The sequence below is a fragment of the Taurulus bubalis genome (genome assembly GCF_910589615.1).
Source record: "Taurulus bubalis genome assembly, chromosome: 6".
In the NCBI taxonomy this organism is placed as follows: domain Eukaryota; kingdom Metazoa; phylum Chordata; class Actinopteri; order Perciformes; family Cottidae; genus Taurulus; species Taurulus bubalis.
This window is the reverse complement of record NC_136594.1, coordinates 25,750,911-25,776,613: the sequence shown is the minus strand read 5'-3', so window position 1 is coordinate 25,776,613 and position 25,703 is coordinate 25,750,911. Positions and strand designations below refer to the sequence as shown.

General features: G+C 45.2%; 3 protein-coding genes across 4 annotated transcripts; 2 read left to right on the top strand and 1 right to left on the bottom strand.

Annotated features, from left to right (window-relative positions):
- The first annotated feature begins 1,034 nt into the window (after positions 1-1,034).
- hmgxb4b (HMG box domain containing 4b) lies at positions 1,035-4,096 on the top strand. Its single transcript, XM_079219435.1, has 4 exons — positions 1,035-1,128; positions 1,206-1,544; positions 3,447-3,569; positions 3,683-4,096. Exons 2-4 carry the CDS (start codon positions 1,221-1,223, stop codon positions 3,725-3,727), a joined length of 492 nt encoding a protein of 163 aa, XP_079075561.1. The 5' UTR covers positions 1,035-1,128; positions 1,206-1,220; the 3' UTR covers positions 3,728-4,096.
- Positions 4,097-6,203: 2,107 nt separating this feature from the next.
- LOC306738203 (uncharacterized protein) lies at positions 6,204-11,508 on the top strand. Of its 2 annotated transcripts, XM_079220030.1 has the most exons (8): positions 6,204-6,328; positions 7,112-7,446; positions 7,657-7,767; positions 8,071-8,193; positions 8,545-8,887; positions 8,987-9,046; positions 9,164-9,486; positions 9,569-11,508. In XM_079220030.1, exons 2-8 carry the CDS (start codon positions 7,114-7,116, stop codon positions 11,132-11,134), a joined length of 2,859 nt encoding a protein of 952 aa, XP_079076156.1. In that variant the 5' UTR covers positions 6,204-6,328; positions 7,112-7,113; the 3' UTR covers positions 11,135-11,508. The 2 variants fall into 2 exon arrangements, with proteins under 2 accessions (XP_079076156.1, XP_079076157.1); XM_079220031.1 differs by lacking the exon at positions 8,987-9,046.
- Positions 11,509-14,010: 2,502 nt separating this feature from the next.
- lyl1 (LYL1 basic helix-loop-helix family member) lies at positions 14,011-18,353 on the bottom strand. The gene is made up of 3 exons (XM_079219142.1): positions 17,769-18,353; positions 16,126-16,223; positions 14,011-15,457 (listed from the first exon to the last, which is right to left on the bottom strand). The coding sequence occupies exons 1-3, from the start codon at positions 18,218-18,220 to the stop codon at positions 14,931-14,933; spliced, it is 1,077 nt and encodes a 358-aa protein (XP_079075268.1). The 5' UTR covers positions 18,221-18,353; the 3' UTR covers positions 14,011-14,930.
- Positions 18,354-25,703: the final 7,350 nt, after the last annotated feature.

Here is a 25,703-nt window from a genome sequence, read left to right as displayed (position 1 = left end):
GTAGTCCAAAAAAAGTGCAGGCGCAGGTGTCTGAGTAATTGTTCATCAGAGAGACGGCCTTAAGTGAACTCTGTTACGTCACTGTCTCTCAGCTTAGTTTCTTTTAACTTGTCTTGTTCTGTGTTTTGTCTGTATGTGTCTTCATGCTGCTGCCTGTCTTGCTCAGGTCTCCCTCGAAAAAGAGATTTTTTATCTCAATGGGACTCTCCTGGTTAAATATAAAATACTGTAATGTGGCTGTTGTTGCTGGAGTGTGCAGAAGCAGCCCCAGTGAGAGGAGACAGAGAGGAGGAGGCCCCAGAAGATGGATGTGGAGCAGCCGGAGCCGGGGTTTGAGGAACGTAGCACCAAGAGGTGGAACCTGGGCCCTGCACTTGGTATCGGGTGGTGGTTTAGAAAAAATATATTTTTAAAATAATCTTTACATCTGCAGCAGAGTATCGGTTGTGACACATAATGCGTGTTATTTATTCTGATCTATCTCTTGTTCGAGGTGTATCCCGAAGCTCCAGATATTTGAACTCTGAACCGAACTTCGTTGTGGCTCTGCTTCTCAAAACTGTGATTCATTCTAACTCCACGTGTGTGATGGCTTATATTCACCTTTTTTCTTCAGGAACCGGAAGGCCTGACCCACAGGGAAAGGAGCCCCTCTGGTAAGGTGCTTCTCATTCGTTCACCATGCGTCAGCTGTGTAGATATAATGCAGTCTGTCTGTGCTGAGTGTTGAGCACGTTTCAGCTTGACCGGCCATGACCGACCATATGGACACACTAAAGATGCAGGAGGGGCCCTCCGTAAGAGGAAGATATGGTAAACGGCATCTGTTATCTATGAATACATGGCATATTGCAGATAATGGTGAGGCTGAGTCCTCTGGCCTCGTCCCTGCTTACCCAGTCTGTGTGCCACGATGCCAATGGGAGGGAGGAGGAAGAGGAGGAGGAGGAGGAGGAGGAGGAGGAGGGGGGGTGAGAGAACCGACGAGATTAAATATATTTGACCCTGTCGGGTTGAATTTGTCAGTGTGTGTGTTATGATTGTAAGAATTAATTCAAACTGTCTCTGCAGGACATCCAAGACCAGTTGTTGCGTTCATGTTGCACAGCAGAGGGCAGCATTGAGCCGGTAGTTATCCTCCATGTTGTTGAGTTTATTTTTCACTTCCGCTCTTCATCATGTTCATACCTCTCTGTCTCTCTCAGGCAAGTCCGAGCTCCATGTTGGAGTACTGGGTGGACTCGGATAACCGGCCCGGCGTGGCCGGCTGTCCTGCAGCCGTCGCCCCTCCTGTAGCCCTCAGGCCGTGTCCCTTCATACCCGCTCTGAGCTCTGTGGGTCAATCCTTGGTGTGCGGCCCCGGGGCCGACCCCTGCGGCCCCATTAGTTCTATGTGCGGCCCCACCAGTTCAGCCTGGGACGCGCTGGGATCCACATGCAGGAGTCCTGGCTGCTCTGAGCGGGATCCTGTCGGCGCTGCAGCTCACCTCCACCTGTTGGGAGAATCCTTGTCCCTGATTGGACACCATCTCCAGGAGACAACTGTGAGTAGGTTTAGTGTAGGAAAAACAATGTTTTCTAATACATATTGGTCTGGGAAACTTTATTTTTATTGTGAGCATATTACATGCATCTCTTTTCATTTAAGCGTCCCTTTTGAAAAACACATTTCTGCCCAAGTACCCCCTGACCAGCGCAAAATATTATATTATATTTGTACTGCAGTTAACGATTGCTTTGAAAACATGAATACTAAATATTAACTGTGGTTTGTTGAACTTACAGTTACGTTTTTTCATTATGCCTCTGAGACAGCGACAGCCGTGACATAACGTTTTCCTCGTAAACACAATATCTCAGGCCTGAGGGACTTTCTTCATATTTAGCACAAACGTTCACCTAAACCAGTGGTTCTCAAACTTTTTCTGTCAGTCCCCACTTTGGAAGAAGAAAAATGTTCGGGCCCCAACAAAAGTGGAACAAAATGGTCCAACTTTTTGTGACTCCTCCATCCGTGCTTTTTCAAATAATAGACTAAAGAAAATTGAAATCCCTTTCATGTAAACCAGATTGTTCCATCAGACAAAAACTAATAACATGTGAAATCATTTTGTTAGAACATTGCAAATAAAGTTCTGTCTGTGCAAAAAATAACTAATATTTGGCAAAAGAAAATACTTATTGTGGCTGCAAATAACCTGTTTTGCACTGAATATATTTTCAAGATAATAACAATAACGTTCAACCTGTATATACATTTTTAAAACGCTCCACCTGTAATACCTCCGCGCCCCACTAGAGGGTCGTGCCCCACAGTTTGAGAACCACTCACCTGAACTCGAGGTTGAACTGATTCGATTTTGGTGGTCAAAGGTCACTGTGACTTCAAAACGCAAAAAATCATATGCTAATTATGACAATTTCACCCAAACTTCTGAGAGGATAAGGTGAAGGAATTTTGGACAGACGTGGATGTAAACTGCAACCGGGCGTGTTGGTGGAGGCAGGTCCTTCTAGTTGAAGTTATTACGGCATAATTGTAATCATGCCTTACTGATATTTATTTAAATGAAATCTCCCATACCTGCTGCAGTACTCCAACGTACCACTGGAGGTACTCGTACCCCCATTTCTTTAATCACTGACAAAAATAATAACAGGGCAGCACCTTCATAATTACATATCCATATTTTTAATCTAATTGGTCTCCAAACAGATCATCATGGCTCAAATAAAAATAGCTACAACCTGACACATAAATAAACGGGGCAGGTTTGACTATTACCAGACGGCTCTTCCCACCAGATCAATGTATGTATGCCTCTGATTATAACTGGTTGCTGTCGGGTTCTTTTACCCGTCTTCACAGGATTATTTCTGACCAACGTTAACGGTTTCAAAAGGTGTAATGATATAAAGTTGGCGTCTGGCGCCACCTCCTGACAATAACGGAGCGCAGGCTAGTGTTGGCCCTCCTGGCTATTGTTAAACATCATCACAGTGGCTACTGGTTCGTTATCGATAACTAAGAGGATCTGATCCAATCAGATGCATGTAGAAAACCACCAGCTTGTATGACCGTCCTCCTTTTTAAATATCCGTTGGAGATGTGAGCATTAAACTGTCCACCCACGAACGCACTGCTTCTCAAATGTGGGTATACGTGAGATTAAAAAATATATATTTAAAATGAGCATCAATTAAAAAATAACTTTGAATATAGTTATTTCATAAATATTCAATGAAATACAAGTGTAAGTTAATAAACAGATACTCTATAACACAGCGCTGTGTATTACATTTGAATCTAATCCTAAACTAAAATACATGTTTTGATATTTGGGTTGAGTACATTGAACACCTCGCCCTGCACTAGGCGCTGATGATGGCTCCTCGTCCTCCTCCTCCTCCTCCTCCTCCTCCTCCTCCTCCTCCTCTCTCTGCAGAAAGCGGTGAGCGTGCCGAGCAGCGTGTCTCTGCTCTTGGACTCCCTGCTGTGCGCTCTGACTCCGCTCATCGGCCTCACCGCTCACATCCCAGAGCTGAGGAGCTGCACCCGGCACACACTGGTGAGGCACGCAGCCGCTGCCTGAGCACACACACCGTTTACCACACACACCGTTTACCACACACTCTACACATGTAAGGTAATATGATCTTTGTTTTTTTGTTTTTTTTCAAGCCCTCCACTCTGGAAAACATTTCCTTTCTGATGCCCGGGTTGTGAGTGAGGATGAAATCACTGACGGCACACAAGTTCTGATAGACTTTATAGTTTACACTTGGAAATACATCTCAAATCTGTTTTGTTTTACAATAATATTTGTTTGCACTATATATATGATTTGAGTGGTACCACACTCATGCAAGTTGACTTTGATCTGTCAGGATACTTGCTTGTATTAGTTGTTTAATTAAAAGAGGTGTGTAAATATTTAACAAATGAAAAGTGCCAATTTTTGTTCTTTTGCTTTACAGTGAAGTTGATCAGCGTCTCTATAGATTTACTGCATAGTCTCCTAAATGTTCTTGGATTTACACTTGAATATAAACGTTGACGAAACTACAAGTTGCACAAGTTCATTTTAAGTAACATAACTACATTTGTAATCCCTGATAAATTTGACTGCATACAAACAAAGAAGCCTCAACGTCTCATCTGTGTAATTATAGTAAATTTTAAAAAAATAAGCAGGGAAGGATATTGTGGTAAAACTAATATAAAATAACTGTAAAGTCATTTGTTTTTAAGCTGTGACATCTCCACCAATAGAAACGACACCGCTTGAGTTTCTGTGGCTCTCGTGACGTCGAGCCACAGAACTGAGTTGAGTTTGACGCTGCGCTTCACAAATATTCCTTATTGTTTTTCACACGCAGTCTAGAATTAAGAACATGCTTAAATATTGTAGTGGATGAAATGCCGTTTCATGTTCAACCTCTGGGGTCGAGAGGAAACTTTTGGTAGTGAAAGAAGTAAAGTTGAATCCCAAATCAAAAGATTTAAACATAAAACACAGTTTTCCAAGCATTTGTTTTGTATGTGTCAGTAGCCCCAATTAATACAAACTTAAAAAACACACACAAAAAACTAAACCTTTCTGAAACTAAACACAATCTTGCAAACGCACTAAAAGTGTCAAAACTGAACAATAAAACTGAAAATACCAAACTATTTTAAAGTAAGCTTATTGCTTATTTAATGTTTTCAAATGTTGCTCACAGTTTATGGGATATGTTCCTTCAAACCTTCAATGTGACTAATGAACTCAAGTTAAGCTAAACGGATGCTTGGAGAGTCATTTCAATTTAGCCTTTACTAATTATTATTGACCAGAGGTTAGCATTGTAAAACAATTTGATTATGAGGTCATCAGACTTTAATCGCTGTAATATTTCAACACCTGAAATACCTGATGTGATTCATGAATCCATTCGCATCAGCCGTGTCCGGAGGCTTCATGTCTCCAGGTCGTCCGTCCGGTCCATTCTCATGAAGACGATGTCGCACGCCGGGGTGGAATTTCTTAAAATTTGCCGCAAACGTCCACCTGGACTCGAGGTTGAACTGGTTAGAGTTTGGTGGTGAAAGGTCTCTGTGACCTGAAGTCAACTAAAAACCATTCATAAGCTAATTATGTCACACTAACGTCTCATCGGATAAAACGATGTAGACTGCAATTTGAGTGGCTGGTGGAGGCTGATGACTGCAGTACAATACGATCCAAAAGTCTCAGTTTAAGGCAGGGGTGTCAAACTAATTTTAGTTAAGGGGGCCAGACCAGTAAAAGTGGGCCGGACCAGTAAAATCATAGCATAATAACACATACATAATGACAATATTTCTCTATGTTGAAATCATTGGTGAAGGTTTTTGGATGATAAACCCTATTTTAAGGTCTTTCTACAATAAACTCTAAACATAGTTAATAGCAGTTAGCACGAGAGCGCTAACAATGTGATTGGCTGTAGTGATGTCTGTCAGGGGATCAACTCAAGAAACTCCTCCAACATCTCATCAACACCACGAACGTATACGGCCAGTTGAGCAACATCTTTAGTGATGTCAGCGCTCATCGAGTGAAACTGAAAATGCTACAGTAGACTTTACTTTATGCTTCTTTTGGCGGCAAATCTGCTGAAAGATCGGAAATCCTATCCGTCACAGTATTCCTCGTTAGGCTAATGTTGGCAAAAGCATGACATTTTATAATTATTTTTTTTACATTTGACCAGTTACCCGGCGGGCCGAGCTGGACCCCCTGGCGGGCCGCATGTTCGACACCCTGCTTTAAGGCATTCACCCACTAAGCAGAATGAAACCGCTAATCCCTGCTTCATGATGCACAGCAGAGTTTAACCCGACTTGACATCAACATCTCGCCCTGACAGCTGCTGCCTCTCTGGATCTCTACAGGCATATTTCACCTGATGACTCAAACCCTGCAGCTCATGCTTTATTTGACAGTCATGTGAGTCTTGACGCCTCGTGGGAGTGGTGGATGAAGTAAGTGATTCACACCTCTTGGGCCCTGGGATGTATCGCCTCCGCCCCGCGATGGAATGCTTAGCAGCCCGCGGACAAAAGAAACCTGTTGTGCACGGGGGGAAAAGATATTTACTTCTGAGTGCCTTCATGTGGGCATGCGTTCAGAATTGGGAGTGGTGAGACAGGTACCTCCCTACGACGGCAGGGCTCACCTGCGTAGGCAGCTGTTGGTCGTGCACTGCGCTGGTTGACTTGTTCAGAAAGAGATCAGAGAATCCAGAACGAACCGAGCCGAGAAGACGACGCATGAACACAACCTAAACCTCCTAACACGCTTGAGTAAGTATGTCTGTTTGTTTGAGTGATGCAGCTGTTGACTAAACTACGACTAGTACCCAGAGTAGTAGTTTAGCTGACGCGGCAAATTGTAGATTAGTCACCGTACCAATGGTTGTTCTGTGAGCTTTAAATAGACGAAACAAGTGTCTGTCTCTCTTTACTTTCAGTATAAAGTTTGAATTTCACTTTAGTGCTAAATGTGTACAGTTGGTACGTGGCCTTGCGATGCCCTATGTTCAATCCTTTTTTTCTTTTCATGTTTGTGGATATTTTGTAAGAGGATGTGTTTTGCATTTGAGTCCCATGCAGCAAATGCCCTGGTAGAATGTAGTCGGACAGGACTGGCAAGGTGTGGCGCATCATGCAAGCTCGGAGAGAAGCAATGCAGCTGGGCAAAGGAAAGAAAGGCTCCAGTGAGAGTCTCAGTTCTTGTTAACTCGGGTGAGAGGATGGAGAGAAAGGATCAGAGATCGCAGATGAGAACGCATCAAAAGTCTCCACGTGTTTGTTTAGACGTCACTTATCCTGTTTGCGTTTCAGATGAGACGAGTAAACTCCTACCCAACCCGTCCAATTCTGTTTTTCCAGTTTTATTTGCATGCGGCTTCATCTTCAAAAAGTCAAACATTTGTATGATCACGCAACCTCAAAACACACCTTTTTTTTTGTTTTTTTTGGTGTTGCTTCCCATCAAAGAGAACCAGTAATCTTCGGTCCTGAAATACATCCAGCACATTTGACCCCCTCCTCCTCCTCCTCCTCCTCCTCCTCCTCTCTCTCCAGCAATGAGTGACCTCTTGAGAGGGAGCCACGGCGGGTCCTCTGCCCCGGACCTGAACCTTGTTCTCCTGGGAAACATCGGGTGTGGAAAGACGTCCTCGGCCGACACCATCCTGGGCCAGCTGTCCCTCATCTCCTCCAACGCCTCCAGGAGCTGCCAGCTGCGACAGGGCCCCGCCGAGGGCCGCGGCGTGGCGGTGGTGGAGGCGCCGAGGTGGTACTGGAGCGGCGGCAAGATGGAGGACAGCGTGAGGAAGGAGACGCAGCGAGCGACGACGCTGGTCGCACCGGGCCTACATGCCATCCTGCTGCTGGTGCCTGTGAACCAATTCACAGAGGTGGGTCCTGGACGCAGTCGGGACTCGCACTTGTCACGGCATTGTGTCATTTACTCATGCGGTCATCTGTGGTATAATGTTGGTAGTTTATAGAAAGTAAAAGACATTTAGATTTCTGTGTCTTTTCTTTAGTCTTGACTAAAGTGTACAAGGTGCATATGGGAATTTAGCACTTCAAGGCCTAATATTAGTTGAATTTCTCTTTCTCAGATGGAGGGTCTTGTGCCTGCAGAGCTGGAGGAGACGTTTGGGGAGGAGGCGCTGGATCACACCATAGTGCTGCTGACCTGTGGGGACTACCTGATGGGAAGAACAGCGCAGGTATTAGAGTTTCACTTCAAGCGCTCTCATTCCTACTATAACAAGTCTTTAAAGTCGAGTGTACACTTTGGTATCCTGGGATTCATCTTGAGCTTTGCCTTTGAGTTTTAACTGAGTCTTGTGACACACTGACGCAGGAAGAAGAGCCATCCGTCTGAACTCGTGTTGTGTCTACTTTGCGAGATATCGGCTGCTTCTCCTTCAGGCATCTTTCCACCGTTTCCGCCGTTCACCGAGTCCAATGTGAGCTAAAGAGCTGGTGTTATGAGAGCAGGAAAACAATCTAAAATGTTTTTCCCGCAGGAATACCTGCAGAAAGAACACCCAGGCCTGAGGCAGGTGATCGAGCGCTGCGGAGGCAGGTACCATGTCATCAACAATCGGCAGCGGCAGAACAGGGAGCAGGTCCAAGAGCTGCTGGAGAAGGTGAGACGTGGAGCCATGAACAGACCGGCCTCAGGAGTCCAGTTTGTATCTGTTCTCACGCTGATGTTACCGCACAGTTTAGTCCTTTTGGTGAACTTTTTAAAATCCTCAGCAGGAAATTGTGTTTTCATAACATGCAGCATGTGGAGGAGCTCTTTGAGTGTTCATGTCTCAGCAAGTTTCACCCTGAACGATCACACCCAGACCCAGTCTGGACTAGTTTTAATAATTAAGCTGTTTGCATTGCGTCTTTGACTGACATTGATTATTGCAGGCGTTCTAAAACATGGCACTGTAATTGTTATTGTGAGGATTATTTCTAAATGCATTGTTTGTTTGTTTATATAACAGGTGGACAACATGGTGGCGAACAATGGTGTTTTCTATATGAAAACGGCCAAGGAGAGAGAGCTGGCGCAGAGAGTGAAGGAAAGAAAGCGAGAACTTCTGGAAAGTTTCAGAGCTCAAAAGGACGGGAGAAGAGAGACCGTCGCTTCAACGCACATCCCGGACACGGACACACGGAGGAGCGTGGAGCACGGCGCCGCCTCGGAGAGGAGGAGAGAAGCGAGGGACGAGACGGAGGGAAGCGTGGCCGTGAGCCAGAGAGCCAACGGGCTCCACTCAGCGGCACAACAACAGTCCTCTTCAGAGCCGCACAGCGACCGGACGCCCAGTTTCAGGCTGAACGCAGGTCAATATTTGCATTTTTGTCCCCGAAGTTGTTCCAAATCACAATGAAAATGTATGCGAGCGCAAAACAGGACTCATATTTACTGTTTTTCCTCTGTAGAAGGAGCTATACTCTCACAAATGTCTGAAGCTAAATCGACTCCAAAAGTGGTCACAACTTGTGAGTCACAGAGTATATAATATACACACTGTCTCGTATGATGTCACCAAAAAGTGCACTCTTATTATGTCAGATATGTTGTGCTGTTCCATATTTAACTCCACATTTCCCCCTCAGTTCACCACAGAATGAACAGCTTCGAAGAGAGATCCCCCGAGGCGTCTCCTACCTCCTCTCCTCATTCGCCCGTCTTTCCCTCCTCGTCGACCTTCACCTCCTCTCCCGCCTCGCTCCCCTCACCCGTCTCTCCTTCCTCATTCGCCGCATCGCCTTCCTCCTCTGCGGAGCTGCGCCTGGTGCTGCTCGGGCGCTCCGGAGCGGGGAAGAGTGCAGCCGGCAACACCCTCCTGGGGGGGAAGGAGTTTGAGTCCCGGCCGGACAGCTTCAGATCCATCACTCAGGAGTGTGAGAAAAAGAAAGCGCTGGTTGAGGGAAGACAGGTATGTGGGTTGCTTTCACATCTTCATTTCCCCTTCACAGTTTTGTGTCATAAAACAATCAACCCTCCTCTCCCCCCTGCAGGTGGCGGTGGTGGATACCCCCGACTGGTTCAACTCAGAGCGAACTCCAGATGAGGTGCGAGCTCAGATCTCCTCCTGCGTGGCGTTGTCCAGTCCTGGTCCACACGCCTTCCTCCTGTGCGTCCCCTTGGACCAGCCGGCAAAGACCGAGCTGCAGGCCCTGAAGGCCCTGGAGACCGTCTTCGGCCCCGAGGCGGTCCAGAGGCGCACTCTGCTGCTCTTCACTTACGCAGATAAACTGAGGGAGAGCAAGAAGGCAGGGAAAGACAGCGTGGAGGCGTACATCGCCGCTCAGCGGGAGGATTTGTTGAAGCTCGTGGAGAAATGCGGGGACAGGTTTCACGTGCTGGAGCAAGGAGGAGCTGGGGGGGACGGCGACAGCGTGGCCGAGCTGCTGGAGAAGGTGGATCAGATGGTGAAGGAAGGGGGAGGACAGTGCTACTGCCATCCTGCGTTCCAGGAGGCGGAGGACAAAGTGAGGCAGAGGCAGGTAGAGATAGCGAGGGAGAGGCGGAGGGGGAATCAAGAGCAAGGCGGACGGCTCGGCTCTGAGAGGCCGGTGCTTTATCCCTACATGCAGCCTCTGGCTGAGGCCGAAGAGGAAGTGAGAGAGGAAGAGATTGAGCAAACAAGGAACGAGGCGGAGATGAGCGTGAGCACGATGAATATCGAGAGCCTTCCGGCCATCACGTGCGCCACCATGTCCCCTTCACTTCTCCACTCCGTCATGGAGAAAGTGAAGTTGAGCGCAAAGATGGTGCCCAAGCTGTTGGCGGATAGCTCCGTGTGGGTCGGCGAGGGAGCAAAGAAGGTGAAGGGTAGTCCGGTTTGGGGGACGGTCGGCAGCGGAGCACAAAACGTCCACAAGAAGCTCGTTGATAGTTCTGTCTGGGGGAAGGTGGGAGCTAGTGCCGGACACGTGTCCAAACTGGTGGGAGATCGAGTTCCCAAGGTAATGGTGGACGGTTCTGCGTGGATGGGCTCTGGGGCAAAGTCAGTAGCGGCTAGTCCAATGTGGGGGAAAGTCGGGTCGGGGGCCACAGTGGTGGCGGACCGGTCCATGCGTGTCGGCGCTGGACTGGGAGCCGGGGCGAAGAATTTGGCGCAGAGTCCCATGTGGGGGAAAGTGGGATCCGGGGCCAAAAGCGGAGCTAAACTGATGGCCGAAAGCTCCGTGCGAGTCGGAGCTGGCATCGGCGCCGGTGCAAAGAAGGTGGCGCAGAGTCCCGTGTGGGGGAAAGTGGGCTCCGGGGCCAGAGCAGGGGCCAAAATGGTGGCAGACAGCTCCGTGTGGGAGAAAATTGGGAAAACTGCAAAAAAGGTGCCCATGGAAGTCATCGGCGGCGCACTGCTGGGTCTGGTGCTCGGCGTGGTTTTGGGGGGGCTGATCGGCGGCGCTATCGGGGCGGCCGCTGGGTCGGTGGCGACCGAGGTGGGCAGGCGGAAATTCGGCAACAAAAGCACGTTAGAGAAGACGGACGAAGCGGCGAAAAACTTGGAGGGAACGGTGAACGACGGCGTCGACTCTCTGGTGAAACACGGAGAGAAAGTATTGAAAACTGAATGAACGGATCGCGTATTTAAAATGTATGACGGATGTACAAATCTTTTTAGTTGTTAATTAGTGTCATCAGAGAGTATAGTATCTGTGCCAAGTATGGTTTTCATTTATTTTGACAGTTGATTTCAAACCTCAATATTATAAGTTTCATTCCAGCAGCTCATGAATGAGGATGAGGTGAATGTCGCTCACACTAAATGATTTGTTTCATCGATATTTTGCTGAACTTTGTTCAATCAAATGTGTTAAATGATCCTCTTGTATTCTCAATGTGTCAAATCCTTTAAAAAAATAAACATGTTTTTTTCTTTCAACTAGTTTATTGTTATTATGTAAGTGGTACATTCACTTTGATTTATGCAAGTCATTAAAAAAGTCGTATTAAACATCAGTCACTTGTACTTAATTTGCACACACAACAAAATGCAGTGTCTTTGCCTGTTTAGAGTGTCACGATGCAAATATAACACACTGTTTCATCATGACTTTCACCCAAAAATATGTAATTATTTTACACTGACTTTGTTTTTGCATTTACTTACTAAACCCGACAGCTTGTTCAACCTCATTATCGCACACTAAAGCTGCTTGAGGAGACCATGAGTCCATCGAGACGTTATCTCTCCGCCCCAGGCCGGCCGCCATCACCCTGCTCGGCCTCCTGTATCAAAAGAGGGCGAGAAGGTTGACGCGCACACACACACACACACACACACACACACACAGTCCCCAGCCGACATGACGTGATTTCAGTTTCCTTGCAAAAGCCGTGATGTTTAGTTGATTCCTATACATTTTTTAAAAACTATATTGGCGAAAGTGTTTGCAATTGCAGAATCCTGCAGCACCCCATGCGTGACCCCGGCCTCCGACCTCTGTGTGGTTTCATAACGAAGCGGCAGCCGCATGGCAGCGTTGTGAAAGCAGCTCTTCCTGTCCTGTGGTCCTGGAACCGGGTGTGTCGGGGTTCCTCCTGGTGGCTGCATTCTTCTTTTTGGTTTTCCCCCTCTCCCTTTCTTCCATGCAGTGGTTGACACACACACACACGCACACACACACACACACACACACCCCTCCACCACCAGGAAACTCGTTGGCCGTCAATGAGACAGCACTAACTGAAGGCGTTTCCTGGCCTCTCACACGCAGGCAGAGACACCAGCTCCACGCACAGCTGCAGCTGACCCCAAACCTCTCACTTATGCAACACACACACACACACACACACCACCAAGCTGAACCCCTTCTCCCACCACATCCAACCTGACCTTCTTCACACAACCACACTCTTGCAATAGTTGCTGTTACATAAATCATTTGAGACACACACACACACACACACACACACAGATACACACATACAGACGGACACGTTACAGACATGTCGTGGTGGAGTCGACCTCCACTGACTCGAGTCCTGTGTTTCTGTTTCTTAGAGGCTTCTACTCACTAGCCTCAGTGGCAAATATTGTACATTTCACTCCACTGTTTATTCAACAACATACAGATTCAGGTAGTAGTAATACAACATATCAGCTAATAAAGAATGTATTGCTTTCGTCTGACTAAAACTGACAAAATGAATAACACACACACACACACACACACACACACACACACACACACACAATGAGCACAGGGATATTTGTTGCATTAATATACGGAGATCGTCATGTTTATGTGCAATCAGAAACATACACGGAACCTTAATACTGTGGAAATGTGAGTACAGTTTTCTACACACACACACACACACACACACACACACACACACACACACACACACACACACACACACCCTGTGCAAAATGCAACCTCTTTAATGTTTTCTTAGATATTGCTGTTTCTTCTTTTTTATATTTATTGTTATATATTGCATATTTTACGTATTCTTTTTAAATGTACCATTTCTTTTCTTTCTTTTATGGAGCCTTGTGTTACCGGAGTGACAAACATCTTGAATCTAATTTGAATTAACTGTCAAATGCAGCATGAGTGATGCAATTTATCATCATCAGAGGTGGAACTAAAGTACGTTTACCCTTGTTACTGGAACAAAGTAGTTTATTGTGTACTTGTACGTAAGTAGTTTAGAAAGTATTGTACTTCAGCTGTGTGTAGACTGGCTATACTGGGACAGAGCTGTGTGTAGACTGGCTATACTGGGACAGAGCTGTGTGTAGACTGGCTATACTGGGACGGAGCTGTGTGTAGACTGGCTAAACTGGGACAGAGCTGTGTGTAGACTGGCTAAACTGGGACAGAGCTGTGTGTAGACTGGCTATACTGGGATAGAGCTGTGTGTAGACTGGCTATACTGGGTCAGAGCTGTGTGTGGACTGGCTATACTGGGTCAGAGCTGTGTGTGGACTGTACTTCCCGCTTTGTGTTAACCAACTGTTAGATTCAAATGAAGGTTTCAAGCCTCATTTCCTCGTGTCTCCTTTCTGGTTAATTCTTGTGAAGCTAATCTGAGGAAGGCAGTTGTATGTTTACATAACTGATAAGAAGTTGCATGCACAGACATGAGGAGTGCCATCTGGCTGGTTTGGGGCAGAAGGTCTTGATGCTGATATTCCACATTTAATGCAATCTATTTTGAATTGTTTAGTACATTTGGACCTACTTTTACTTTAGTGTGCTTTTTACTCTTTCCACCTCTGATAATCCAGTGATATCTTTCTGAAATGGATTACTTTTACCTTTAGTACTAAATATATGCCTATGTTTTGATGCTGATTTACATAACGGATGTTTTGAATGCAGGACGTGTAACTCTGATGTACTCTTACTTGAGTAAAAGAGTACTTCTCCAACACTGAACACATGAACACTGCAGCTGCCCTGGAAGACTCCAACACTTTTTATTTGGAATGTCACAGTATTGCCATCAAACATTATATTTACCCTCAGGAAACACAGCACTCACTATTTGTTTTTTTAAGATGTAGTCTAACTCCTTTGGCTTTGAATCTCCAGCTCCTGATGTGTAGTGACACGTTGATGTGTCAATCTATTGACGCATGACCTGTTATTCTAGCCTTCACAGTAAAGTTGGTTCTTTCTTAACTCTTACGCAGTAACATGGCTTTTATACATCTAACGTCTGATGCTTTTGGAGATCTTCTCACACTTTGAGGATACACAAAATGTTCCCTAAACATTTTGGACGTGTTGAGAAATCGTGCTGACGCAGTGCAGTCCTTGGAGCGCAATAAGAGGATGTCAAATAAGGAACAGCAAACTAAAACGCACTTTATTTCTGTCTGGTACAAGTGTGTCACAACGTGAGGGCGGTACCATCTGCCTCGCCTCTCTGACAACGACATTAAAAACTGGAAACTTTGCAGACTATTCTACAGTCGTCCCCATATGGTTGTAACGGAGAAATGCAAATTATTGACATGTATGAGGCTGCATTCACTCACAAAGACATCTGGTGTTTCACCCTCGTGTGAGAGAGTTGACGCTGTACGGGTCGACAGAGGAGAATTCAAGAACCTGTATGTCTTCTGTTCTGTTCCTGTGCCGGGTGCATTCACATGGTTAGACATGTCCTGTTTAACCAAGGAGCACGGCGACCTTATTTGGAGGTCAAACGTGTTTCGAGTCTGTTTGAATGTTCTGTGCCTCTCAACTCGCCCCACAGCTCAGACACGCTTAAAAAAGACATCGAGACAGTTAAAACTACAGAGATGTCTCCAAACATCCACCCTTCCTATTTCACTTGACTTGGATGCTGAAGAGAGAATCACAAATGTTCCTCAAACACATTTGGAGCGTCCTGTCCGTCACGGTGACTTTAACACGTCTCTAGTGTCACCTCATCATTTGTGACCGCCACCATCCTCATCTGACCCTTGACCTTTCCCAGAATGCCGTGGGTCACCAAAGACGCCTTAGCCACGAAGCTCTCCTCACTGTCCGTGTCGCCGTAGCAACTGGATGTGGCCGGGGAGCTAGCCAGAGCGACGACCGAGTCCGTGGAGTCTCTGTCTCTGTGGGCGGTCGCGGGACGGGGCGGCGGCGGCGGCGGAGGAGTGCTGCGCCGGAAAAGACGGTTCTGTTTACCGCCGCCCGTCCCGGCCCTCTCGTCCTCGTCCTCGGCCGAGTCCCCGCCCTCGTCCTGCGCCTGGTCGTTGAGCAGCGTGACCAGGAAGTTGATGTATTTGACGGCCAGGCGGAGGATCTCGTTCTTGCTGAGCTTCTTGTCGGGCGGGTGCGTGGGGATGAGCTTCCTCAGCTCGGAGAAGGCCCCGTTCACGTTCTGCTGCCGCCAGCGCTCGCGGCTGTTGGTGAAGACGCGGCGAGCGATTTTCTGAGGAGGGCCTGTTAGACACACATAATCACTGTCTGAGTGTGCAGGGCCTTAAAGGACATAAGCAGAGGTTAATACATATCAGTATTGTTAACAAATCACATAAAAACAACAAAGAAATCCCACTAACAAGTCTTGTGTGGCCAAAGCCGGATCTATCGTGTTCCCCATGTTGTCCAGAAACCCGTAAAAGGCGTCAATAAGCCACACTGTTGCTCTGGGACATTACACCAACATGACTTATTCATCACACAGAGTAAGTCCCACATATACCTTCTGCTGATGTGAATAATCACAGAGCACCAATCGTGTATTAATCCACCGCTGAAAATAGTCCCCCAACAAATGCACTTTTTACTCCTGTTAAGTTACATTTTCAAAACATACAGTGCCCTGCTGTTTTAGGAAACTAACTACATTTATATATCTTTAATTATGTATCTATGTCACAGAGAGGAAGTAGGAAAGTACTGTGATGTACTGACACGTCAGTGCTGTCAGTTTTTTTCATAAGATCGTCAACAATAAGGCGAACACAGACTATCGGCGTCCTTATCTTTTAAACACATTGGATATTAATCTTCTCTGTGACGTGAGCAGCAATCACATCAATATCATTTAAAACATTCACACATTGACGCTGATGGCTCTTTCTGTATCTGGTCACACAGGAACTCACATTCATTGATCTCCACCTCAAAGTGTGACGAGGGTCTCCTCTTGATGCGGCTGCTGCTGATGACGCCATAGTTTCCTCCCGAGGGACTCAGGTAAGAACTGGAGACAAGAACACAGCAAAAAGTGTGAAAATGCAGCATTTTTGTAACTGCATTCACAATCAAGTGGAGCTAAATATATCTTAAAAATGAAACAGTTTACAATGTTAAGCTGCTCCAGCATCTCTGTCCTTTAAAAAAGAAAGACATCTCTGGGCGTGGATGGAGGAGAAGATGGTGGAAGCCATTATCTGCGGTGTGAGTGTGTGTGTGGCATTGATTGAGTGTGCATGCAGAGCTTCAGCCCGGTCTCATTAAGTCTGATTCCTCTTCAGGAGGAGGGAAGAGATCAATGCTTCCTGCTACAAACAGTGAAGAGGGAATCTTATTCCCAGACCTGCATGACAGATGGTGAAACCTTAGATGTAGGAAGAAGAGAAAAAAAAGCCACATTTTGACATAGCTGACACTTCTCTGTCACTGAAAGAAACTGTGAGGAAAATCCTTTTTTTGGAGTGGAGAATAGATGAACAGTAGGAGGGCTCTGATAGAGTCTGCTAATGGATGCCTTTCTTCATGAGAGCGAGCAAAGCGTTGCCAACTCCCCAAAAAGCTTTAAGAGTTCTGTTTAGTCTTTTGTCGGATCAACAACTAGAGCGTCCATGGTTGCATGAAAACTGCATAAATCACATCTTCATTTACTCATAACCAGTAACAATTATTCAAATAGCCCTAGTGGATAAAGAGATACAACTTTTTTAGTTTGGGAATGCAATTTTCGAGCAGAGGCCTAAAAATAGGTTGGTTTTTAAAAGGTTAAAAGATTTTTGGGGGTTTCAAAAGTGCCATTTTTCTTTTTCTTGTTTGCTACAAAATGCACGCAGAAAACATCCCATGATGCAACTTGTGCTTAAACGTCCCGATGAGTAGATTTAGCGTGAGAAATGTGAGGTCCCTTCATAACTGCACACATCCTGCTGTCAGTTTTGCATAACTGCTTCGCCACAATTAATCACCATATGAAGTCGTGAAATCCAAGCAGTTGAGGTTTCATATGAAACGGGAAATTGTTGCCAATCAGCTCGTGTCTCAGGAACGCTCCACATCTGTTTGCACCGCCGGGTGAAGGAGGATGTGATTGGGCATGTGGCTCAATGTCTCCTATTTAAGATGCTGTTTATACTGTTTATTTAATATACTGTTTGATGTTCCATAAGTTACATTATAATATTATTCCATCATTCAGAAATCCTTACAGGATAAAATGCAACTCCCAGAAGTATGAAACTGAAGTTTATTTAAGTTTATTTAACACAATCTGCTCATAACATTTAAATATAGGTGCTGTCTAATGCTGTGGTTCCAAACCTTGGGGTCGGGACCCCTCGAAGGGGTCGCAAGATACAAATGAGGATTAGCAAAATGATAAATAGGAACACATTTACATTTCGATTGTTTTCTGACTTTACTTCTTTATGCCCCAACAATTATTCAAACTAAACATTCTGAGAGCATGAATTCACTTCTGCTTCTTTGCTCAGCTTTCATCTGAGGAGCTTGTAAAGCAAAACGGTTGTTATGGATGAATGCATCTTCCGTATCTCACCTGGTGAAGAAGGGGTGTGCAGACAGGAACTGCTGAGGCAGCGGGGGCCCCGGCGGCCCCGGGGAGGGAGCTGAGGGCCCCCCAAAAGATCCAGAAGCTCCGAGGCCGGCCGCTGGCAAACAGGTGCGCTGGCCGCGCCGAAGGTCCTCGTGGAGGAGGCTGGGTATCGGGTGGAGGGCCGTCAAAGGGGTGTTGGGGAGCGGGAGAGGGGGTTTGCTGTGACCGAGGCTGATGACTGGAATGTGTGGAGGAAGAGGAGAGGACGAAGAGCACGAAGCGAAGGACGCGGTGGAGGTCGGGGGCGGGACGCGGCACGTGGAGGTCTTGGCCGGCGCCGGGAGGAGCGGAGGCGGAGAGGAAAGAGTCGGGGACCCGTTGGCGGAGGCAGCCGGGGCGCTGCTGCTCTTTGGTCCTCCTCGCTTCTCCTCCTGCTCCTCCTTCCTGGTCTCCATGACGATGGGCTCAGGTGCAGCAGCCCCGTGCGTCGCCGTGGCAATGGGGGACTGAACGGAGCCGGAGGAGGGGACGTCCGCGTGCCCCGTCTCGTTAGCGGGACGCGGGCTGCTGGCGGCGTCCGAGGATGCCACGGTCCTGTTGTGGAGCGGACTGTCATGCTCTGGGGAGGCGGAGGACGGGGAGGAGGACGAGGAGGAGGAGGAAGAGGAAGAGGAGGAGGAGGGGCGAGGTCGGCCGGGGGGTGAGGCAGGTGGGCCGGTGGGGTTCAGCTTCTCCATCATGGTCCCGTTAGCGCCAGGGGTCAGAGAGTCTTTGGTACCAGCAGCTCGTCCTACAGAACTCTTGACACCTTCTCTAAACTAGTTAATGTGTCCTATCCTTGAATCTCTTTCATTTCCTTCTCCCTTGATCCACTTTCCTGCAGATTACGCAATATCTTGCAGCTCTACCTCAATAGATTTGATTTCTCCTCCAGCCTTATGACCCGTCTGCCGTCTGAGAGTAAACGTGAGCCGGTATTCATTCCCTCTTCAGTGTCTCAGAGGAAGCCGATGACCCACGTGTTGCAGTCCTCGCCGTGTTTAAAGGAGGGCGCCTGTGGGTGCAGCTCCTGTGGGTGCAGAGCCTGTGGGTGCAGCTCCTGTGGGTGCAGAGCCTGTGGGTGCAGCGCGGGGCCGCTGTGGTCGACGAGGTCGGATTTGGAGAGGATTTTTCTCCCAGAGCATCCTGAGCAGCAGAGTCCAGGCTGTGGAGGTGAAGTCTCTCGTGGCTCGTCCGCCTGTCTGTGTGTGTTTTAGAGGAAGTGAGTCAAAATCCTCTTCAGCATTAAAAACGTCCCAGACCCCCGAAGACCGGATTGATATCAAAGAGTCTGTTGAACAAAGGAAAAGACACACTCAGGATATATGTTTGTTAAATATATGGATATGAAAATGTGCTAAAAGGTCATCATTTGCAGATAAGCGCCACTCGAGTTCGTACTAAAAGGTTTTCATGGCCTGATGTTAAGATGCTGGATCTCAAGTGAATTCCCGGTTGGAAGTCCACTTCTCCACAGAGGAAGACGTTGGTTATGACGCTCTTATGATTTGTCAGGTTTTGCAAGTGTTCCTGTTTTGTCTTTTTAGGGTGGTCATGACTTTATTTTGGACAGTTCCCTCTTTCACAACGATGCTCTCAGAGTTAGTTTTTTGTCATTTCATTTTGCAGCAGCGTTCTATTCACTGCCGTAAAAACATCTTGGTGGGAAGAACCTTTAGAGACGCAGAAACCACCAGATTCATATTTAATAGGTTTCGCTGTAAAATACTTTAGCTGACAACATAATTGGCTGAATGTAAGATGATTCATGTTGCCGTGGTAAAGCCGTTCTCATATAGTTAGTTTGAAGCATATCTTAATTCATAATATTTAATACAGCCTTTGATTAGTAGTGAAGTCTGTATGTATGTTTCCCTCTAGTCTGTATCAAATCTTAAAATATAATATCTTTGATAATTGTAATAAACCTCCATGCTATTTCAATTCATTAAAATAATCTGTACTAAATTTGTTATTTTTCTACACTAAATTTAAATGTGATTTGAATTACTGGTTTTCAACAATTTTACTAAAAGTACACAACTCATATGACAGAAACTTAAATTACATGCTATTTTATTATTATTATTATTGTAACAAATATAAAAAAAAGACATATATAAATATACATACACACATCTATCTATCTATAAATATATATATATATATATATTTGTCAGAGGCTGTGAAACAGTCATGCACTACAGTGCATACAACATGCCACGTATAAAATAAGAAAGAACACATTAAAGTACTCACAGATACATTATGACGACCAGTCTGTCTGTCAAAATCCATCAGAGTTTAAGAGATCTGAGAACACACATGTTCTCCTCAGTGTTTTAGGCCCTCCTCCTCCTCCTCTTCTTCCTCCTCCTCCTCTTCCTCCTCCTCTTCTTCTTCTTCTTCTTCTTCTTCTTCTTCTTCTTCTCCCAAATATTCACAAATAAATTAAGTTTGATTAGATATATTTATTTATCGTTGAGAAGTTGCTCCTTAGAAGGAAGACACACTCAAAGTGTGGATGTTCTCCACCTCCCCCCTCTTCATTCTCACCCCCCTCTCTCTCTCTCTCTCTCTCTCTCTCTCTCTCTCTCTTTCCTTGCCCTGTCTGTCTCTTCTTCTCTCACTCTCCTCGCCAACGAGACACAATGCTTTCGCTGGTTGCCAGTCGGAGAGCTGTGGAGCTGGCGAGTGTGAGGTGGGAGAGAGGAGGGTGAGGGGTGGGGGAGCGGGGAGAGAGAGAGAGAGAGAGAGAGAGAGAGAGAGAGAGAGAGAGAGAGAGAGAGAGAGAGAGAGAGATGTTGCAAAGAGAGTTTTCCGCTCCCTGCTGGACAAGAGGATGTGCTCGTAGAATATGGTGGCTGCTGATAAGAGCCTCAAACGCTGCCTGTGGCCTGTAGATAAGGAACCTCCACCACCAATACCAACACACACACACACACACACACATTCATGCGTGTGCGCTCACACTTCGCAGCAGACTGGTCAGTCCCAGACTTTGAAGGGATCTGGACGGATTCCAAGAATAAATCTGCCGCTGCCTTTATATCACAATATAATAAATAGACAAAGTGCACACATTCTTCTTCACGTAGGCTGGATGTTCATAGACGATGACAAAAGAAGCCCCTGGGGGAATCCCCTAATATGTCTGCTATTAATACACATTTTTACATCTTTATTATTTGGCATAACAATAATGTGTATTTGTAGCAGCATTAAAAAAACACATATTGTTCTTCTACTCTGGATTTGAGACAAACTGATGTTTGAAAGGAGGAGGTGAGTATCTCATCTATTGGTTGATCAACACATAACTCATCTCTCAGAAATAAGAAATACCTTCAGCTTTCAAATATGAGGCCTATGATCGTGAACTAAATGTGTGAAGTTTGGGATCGTATAAAACATGCAGTATATGAACATGAGATTTAATGGATATTGTGATTTTTTTTCAGGATATTTTCGGGGGAATTATTGTATATACTGTATGGAGACAAAGGATCTCTTTTCATTGTGAAACAGATGTCGAGACGCTTCTCTGTGATGACATCAGAGCACACCTGTGTCACTGATGACCACGTCGTCGCCGTGGTAACTTTCCTCTCCATGAGCTCCCAAACTTCCTTCCTAAAACTTTCTGTCTCCCGCTCTCTTTCTCTCTCTCTCTCTCTCTCTCTCTCTCTCTCTCAACCTCAGGGTCAGCACTTTTTTTTTTTACATTCCCTCATTTCCTTCTGAGACGGAGTGAAGCACAAACATTTAAAGGCTTTACAGTTACGTGACCTCGGAGGTCCTGGGAAAGAAAGAGAGCAGTGCTGAGCAACCGCTCCACAAACCTGTCATCACCTTCGTCGTCATCATTGTGGATTTTATTTGTGTTTCTTTCATTGTATTCATCATCATCATCATCATCATCATCATTATAAACAATTACTACCCTCCGTATACATGCTGTGATAACAGTCGTCGGCTCAGAGACAGTCATCATCTCTCGGGCGTCACACTCTTCTGCCCCGGCAGCTGTGGTTCCAGTCCATCGCTCGTGAGCCAGAATAACGTTGCAGTGGCACCGCTGCGCCTGCACGAATTTGCCTGAAACATATAAAAAAACACACAAGAGACAGAGAGAAATCCGTTGGGATTAACTTCCCCTGTGCTTCACAGCTTCAGCACGCTGTTGCTTCTTTAAAAGCTGTGACTTTAGGGCTTCATTCATAATATCATGTTCTTAATGATTGGTGATCATTATTTCTGCCACTATGAAATATTATATATTCTCAAAGTCAAGACGGAGGGATTGAAACGGGCCCTCGACTGTGTTGGTCCAAATATTTGATTTAGATTAATTTATAAAAGTAAAAATGGATAAAAACAAGATGGGATAAAATGTATGTATGTGCAAATAGATTGTGTTCTAGTTTTATTTCATGCCTTTTGTCTGTTTTCAATAGTTTAAATAGTTTGGTAGTGGTGAGGCTGTGATGCTTGCATGATTTCCAATGGCATAGGATGACTTTGAAAGAATCTGAAAGTAAAACTGATTTGGAGGAAATTGATTTACAAGTTAATGGAAAAAAGAAAAAAGGTTTATCAGGAGCTTAACAAAGACATAAATAAATGCCAGGACTCCAAACACATTCTGGCTGCAAAGAGCTGAACTCTAAACCCAAACCAGTACATTTTGTGTTTCCCCTCTCTTTCTGTAAAAGCCAGATTTCTCATACAGTTTTATGGGCAGCTTCCTCACAAGAGAAATGACAAATCGTCAACTCTCTCATTTACGGCTCAGCGTGAACACCCAAACTGTAAACAGGGAATAATAATAGAAACAAACTATAACAGACAGCTTCCGCTTCTCCCTTGAGTGAGGAAGAAATCAAGAGAGGATTGTTTTAATCTCAGAGCCCCGCCCGCCTCGAAATACCAGGCTTGAAAAAAGGAGTATCGATGTGGGAGCCATTGAGCATGAGTGACGTGTGTGTGTGTGTGTGTGTGTGTGTGTGTGTGTGTGTGTGTGTGTGTGTGTGTGTGTGTGTGTGTGTGTGCATACATGCATGCTTAAAAGCCAGGGTCACGCTATTTGTTAAAATGCCCCAGAGACTTCAGTAAAGACAAAAATAAATGTAAAGGTTCTCTCTCTTTGTCTCTCTCTCTCTCTCTGTGTGTGTGTGTGTGTGTGTGTGTGTGTGTGTGTGTGTGTGTGTGTGTGTGTGTGTGTGTGTGTGTGTGTGTGCACCTGCAGAAACAACATTGATCTTCTTACTGGGCCAGTAAGCATGTGTTGGTGAGGAGTGGAAAATTAAAAGCTTGTGGCTACTGGAGCCCTAAAGGAAGTACCAGCTGCTAAAAAGTCATCATTCACTGAAGTTTAATAACTGTGTCCTCTCTGAGATCCGGGTGGGTTGTGAGGGGTGTCGAATGGTTGAGGTTAGTTAGTTAGTTAGTAATATGGGACACATTTCAATCAAAAAAGAAGACGAAATGTGTGAAAGATTTCGCAGCGTATTTTGACTTTTGAAACGTGCACGATTGCGCAACAGACATGACAGAGCAGATTGTTGTTCAACTAATGCTGGACAGAGGTGTGAAAAGGCGCTCACTCACTTTTCACTCACCCATGTTCCTCAACACTGATAGTGTTGTCTGTCTGCCTAATTATTAATGTCAGTCCAATCTTTCAGGTCATTTGAGGGTTTTTAAACTGTTGTTTCATAAGATTATGATCTGTAGAAAGAAGTTCTCCCTATCGACCTTTTTCACACAGACATTGTGACAAAAGAGCTCATGTGTATTAAGTAGCATTACTGATGGCTGCGTTCCAGCTCTGGTATTGTCCACGCTGGCTCTGTGAAATATTTGACTTGGACACTTAGCAGGGCCATCGTCAGCGTTATGAATTTCATCAGCTTCGTCAAAAAGAAGATTGGGAAAATAGTTCTGCAGTAAATTAAATGATGTTACTATGACATACTGTACTTGTCGTTTACCATATTTATCTGTTATTGCATGTTGTGTTTATACATTTATTATATATGTTTATTGTTATGCACCTCTCACTGAGCCACATTCCTTGTATGTGCAATGTACTTGGCCAATAAAAGAGTCTGATTCATATTCTGATGTTGTGTTATATATTCAGTTGGTTTTAGTTTGGCGAGGCTGGAATGTAAATGACCTGCAGTGGAGCAGGTTGTTGTGAGGCTGCAGCTTTCATTGTGTTTACCTTCTTTTTGTGTTTCAGTTCAATTTAGTTTTGTTGAATTTATCGATATGATTTTTGCCATTTCTTTCAGTAAACATTTTGGTAATAAATGTCGTCCTTTGCATTAGTCCTGCTGATCAATCTGGTTGTTCAACAAACATTTTTAAGGTCTTTTGCCGAGCAGCTGCTCTTTATTTGCAACGGTGGCGCTACAAGGAGTCAACAAGAGAACGGCTCTTTGAATAATCACTTCTTTTTCTAAAAATCAATGATATTTTAAAACTTAATATTCCATTAGCCAACATTAGCCTCCTTGAGCCTCTGGTCAATCACACCAAGTAAAGCAGACCCTGCAGTGAGAAAGGCTGCATTGTGTTCCTTATGAATTCAGCTTTTTATTTCCGATAGGAACATTGTGTTCTACATTACTCAAAAGTTACAGAGTCTCACTTTGAAAATTAAGAAAACTGGAGAATTATGACACGATAGTCCTCTCACCCTCACTGAATACAGTCTGAACTCAGTCATGAAAGTCACACACACACACACACACACACACACACACACACACACACACACACACACACACACACACACACACACTCCCCAAAGTGGGCTCCATGGCCACATTTCCTCCAGGCCATGTAAACACTATTGTGTGCCGGCCGATAGGATCACTGGACCTAATTGTTTGAGGCAATACTCACAGAGCATTTCTTAGAGAAAGTGACAAACAATGCTGCGAGCGCCGGCCGGGACAGACGCTCTCTCTCTCTCTCTCTCTCTCTCTCTCTCTCTCTCTCTCTCTCTCTCTCTCTCTCTCCTCCTCGGCTGCAACAGATGTCGACTCTATTTACTTTTCCCGATCGTGCAGGAGGCCAACTACAGAAAACGATAAGAAGAAGAATTTGAGTTTGTGTCGTAGATTTAGGACCAAGCGTGAGGATGTGTCACATGACCTGCCACTGACATCCTCTCATGCAGGTGTTTGATTAAACTGCTGCCTCAATATTATTGACACTATACACATGAGAAAACAACATTATTTCTGAAATGTTTTGTAAAACATTTTGTAGATAAATGAGATTGTAAACAAAATTAGCTAATTAATTAAGAAAAGGTACAATCTGTCACTGAATAAGGAAAGTAGAAAGAGAGATTATTAATGAATGTAAAAAAGCATTGGACGAGCATGACCGCAGTTATACTATCACATCATAAACATGAGAAAATAGATTTGTTTTTTAAATGTTTAATCAGTGAAAAAACACGGACAATATTTGGACAAAAACATTGTTTCTAGCCTTTAAAAGGACGATGAAGGAACCATCTGCGTACCTATCGTTCAAATTAATAATAAACACAAATGTAAATAGTAATACTCGTATTTAATAAACATGGTGGAAAGTTTAAAAATAATATCAAAATGAATGCAAAAGAACCTGCATGCATCATCTCTTTTATTTCACAAATTCTTCTTGCTTGTCAAAACCTGGCACCTACATTACCCACAATGCAACTGGTTGGGAGATGCAGGTGTGTTATACTAGCAGCCTCAATGAGGTCTTTTAAACTCACTTCTTTTGAACAGATTATTTTCATTTTCAGGCTCGCAGTCTTCAGCCCCAGCCGACGTTGACTCGAGTGACATCACTGTTTGCATCAGACCTCAGGCAGCGCCCTTTGAGGCC

What these genes read in the sequence shown, in the direction of transcription:
- hmgxb4b (XM_079219435.1), top strand. Translation starts at nt 1,221, where the DNA reads ATGTTGGAGTACTGGGTGGACTCGGATAACCGGCCCGGCGTGGCCGGC. An exon ending in ACCATCTCCAGGAGACAACT is followed by an intron (nt 1,545 to 3,446) that starts GTGAGTAGGTTT and finishes CTCTCTCTGCAG; the next exon opens with AAAGCGGTGAGCGTGCCGAG. An exon ending in GCTGCACCCGGCACACACTG is followed by an intron (nt 3,570 to 3,682) that starts GTGAGGCACGCA and finishes TTTTTTTTCAAG; the next exon opens with CCCTCCACTCTGGAAAACAT.
- LOC306738203 (XM_079220030.1), top strand. Translation starts at nt 7,114, where the DNA reads ATGAGTGACCTCTTGAGAGGGAGCCACGGCGGGTCCTCTGCCCCGGAC. An exon ending in CAGTTTCAGGCTGAACGCAG is followed by an intron (nt 8,888 to 8,986) that starts GTCAATATTTGC and finishes TTTCCTCTGTAG; the next exon opens with AAGGAGCTATACTCTCACAA. An exon ending in TCCAAAAGTGGTCACAACTT is followed by an intron (nt 9,047 to 9,163) that starts GTGAGTCACAGA and finishes TTTCCCCCTCAG; the next exon opens with TTCACCACAGAATGAACAGC.
- lyl1 (XM_079219142.1), bottom strand. Translation starts at nt 18,220, where the DNA reads ATGGAGACCAGGAAGGAGGAGCAGGAGGAGAAGCGAGGAGGACCAAAG. An exon ending in GCACACCCCTTCTTCACCAG is followed by an intron (nt 16,224 to 17,768) that starts GTGAGATACGGA and finishes TCTTGTCTCCAG; the next exon opens with TTCTTACCTGAGTCCCTCGG. An exon ending in TGAGGTGGAGATCAATGAAT is followed by an intron (nt 15,458 to 16,125) that starts GTGAGTTCCTGT and finishes TGTGTCTAACAG; the next exon opens with GCCCTCCTCAGAAAATCGCT.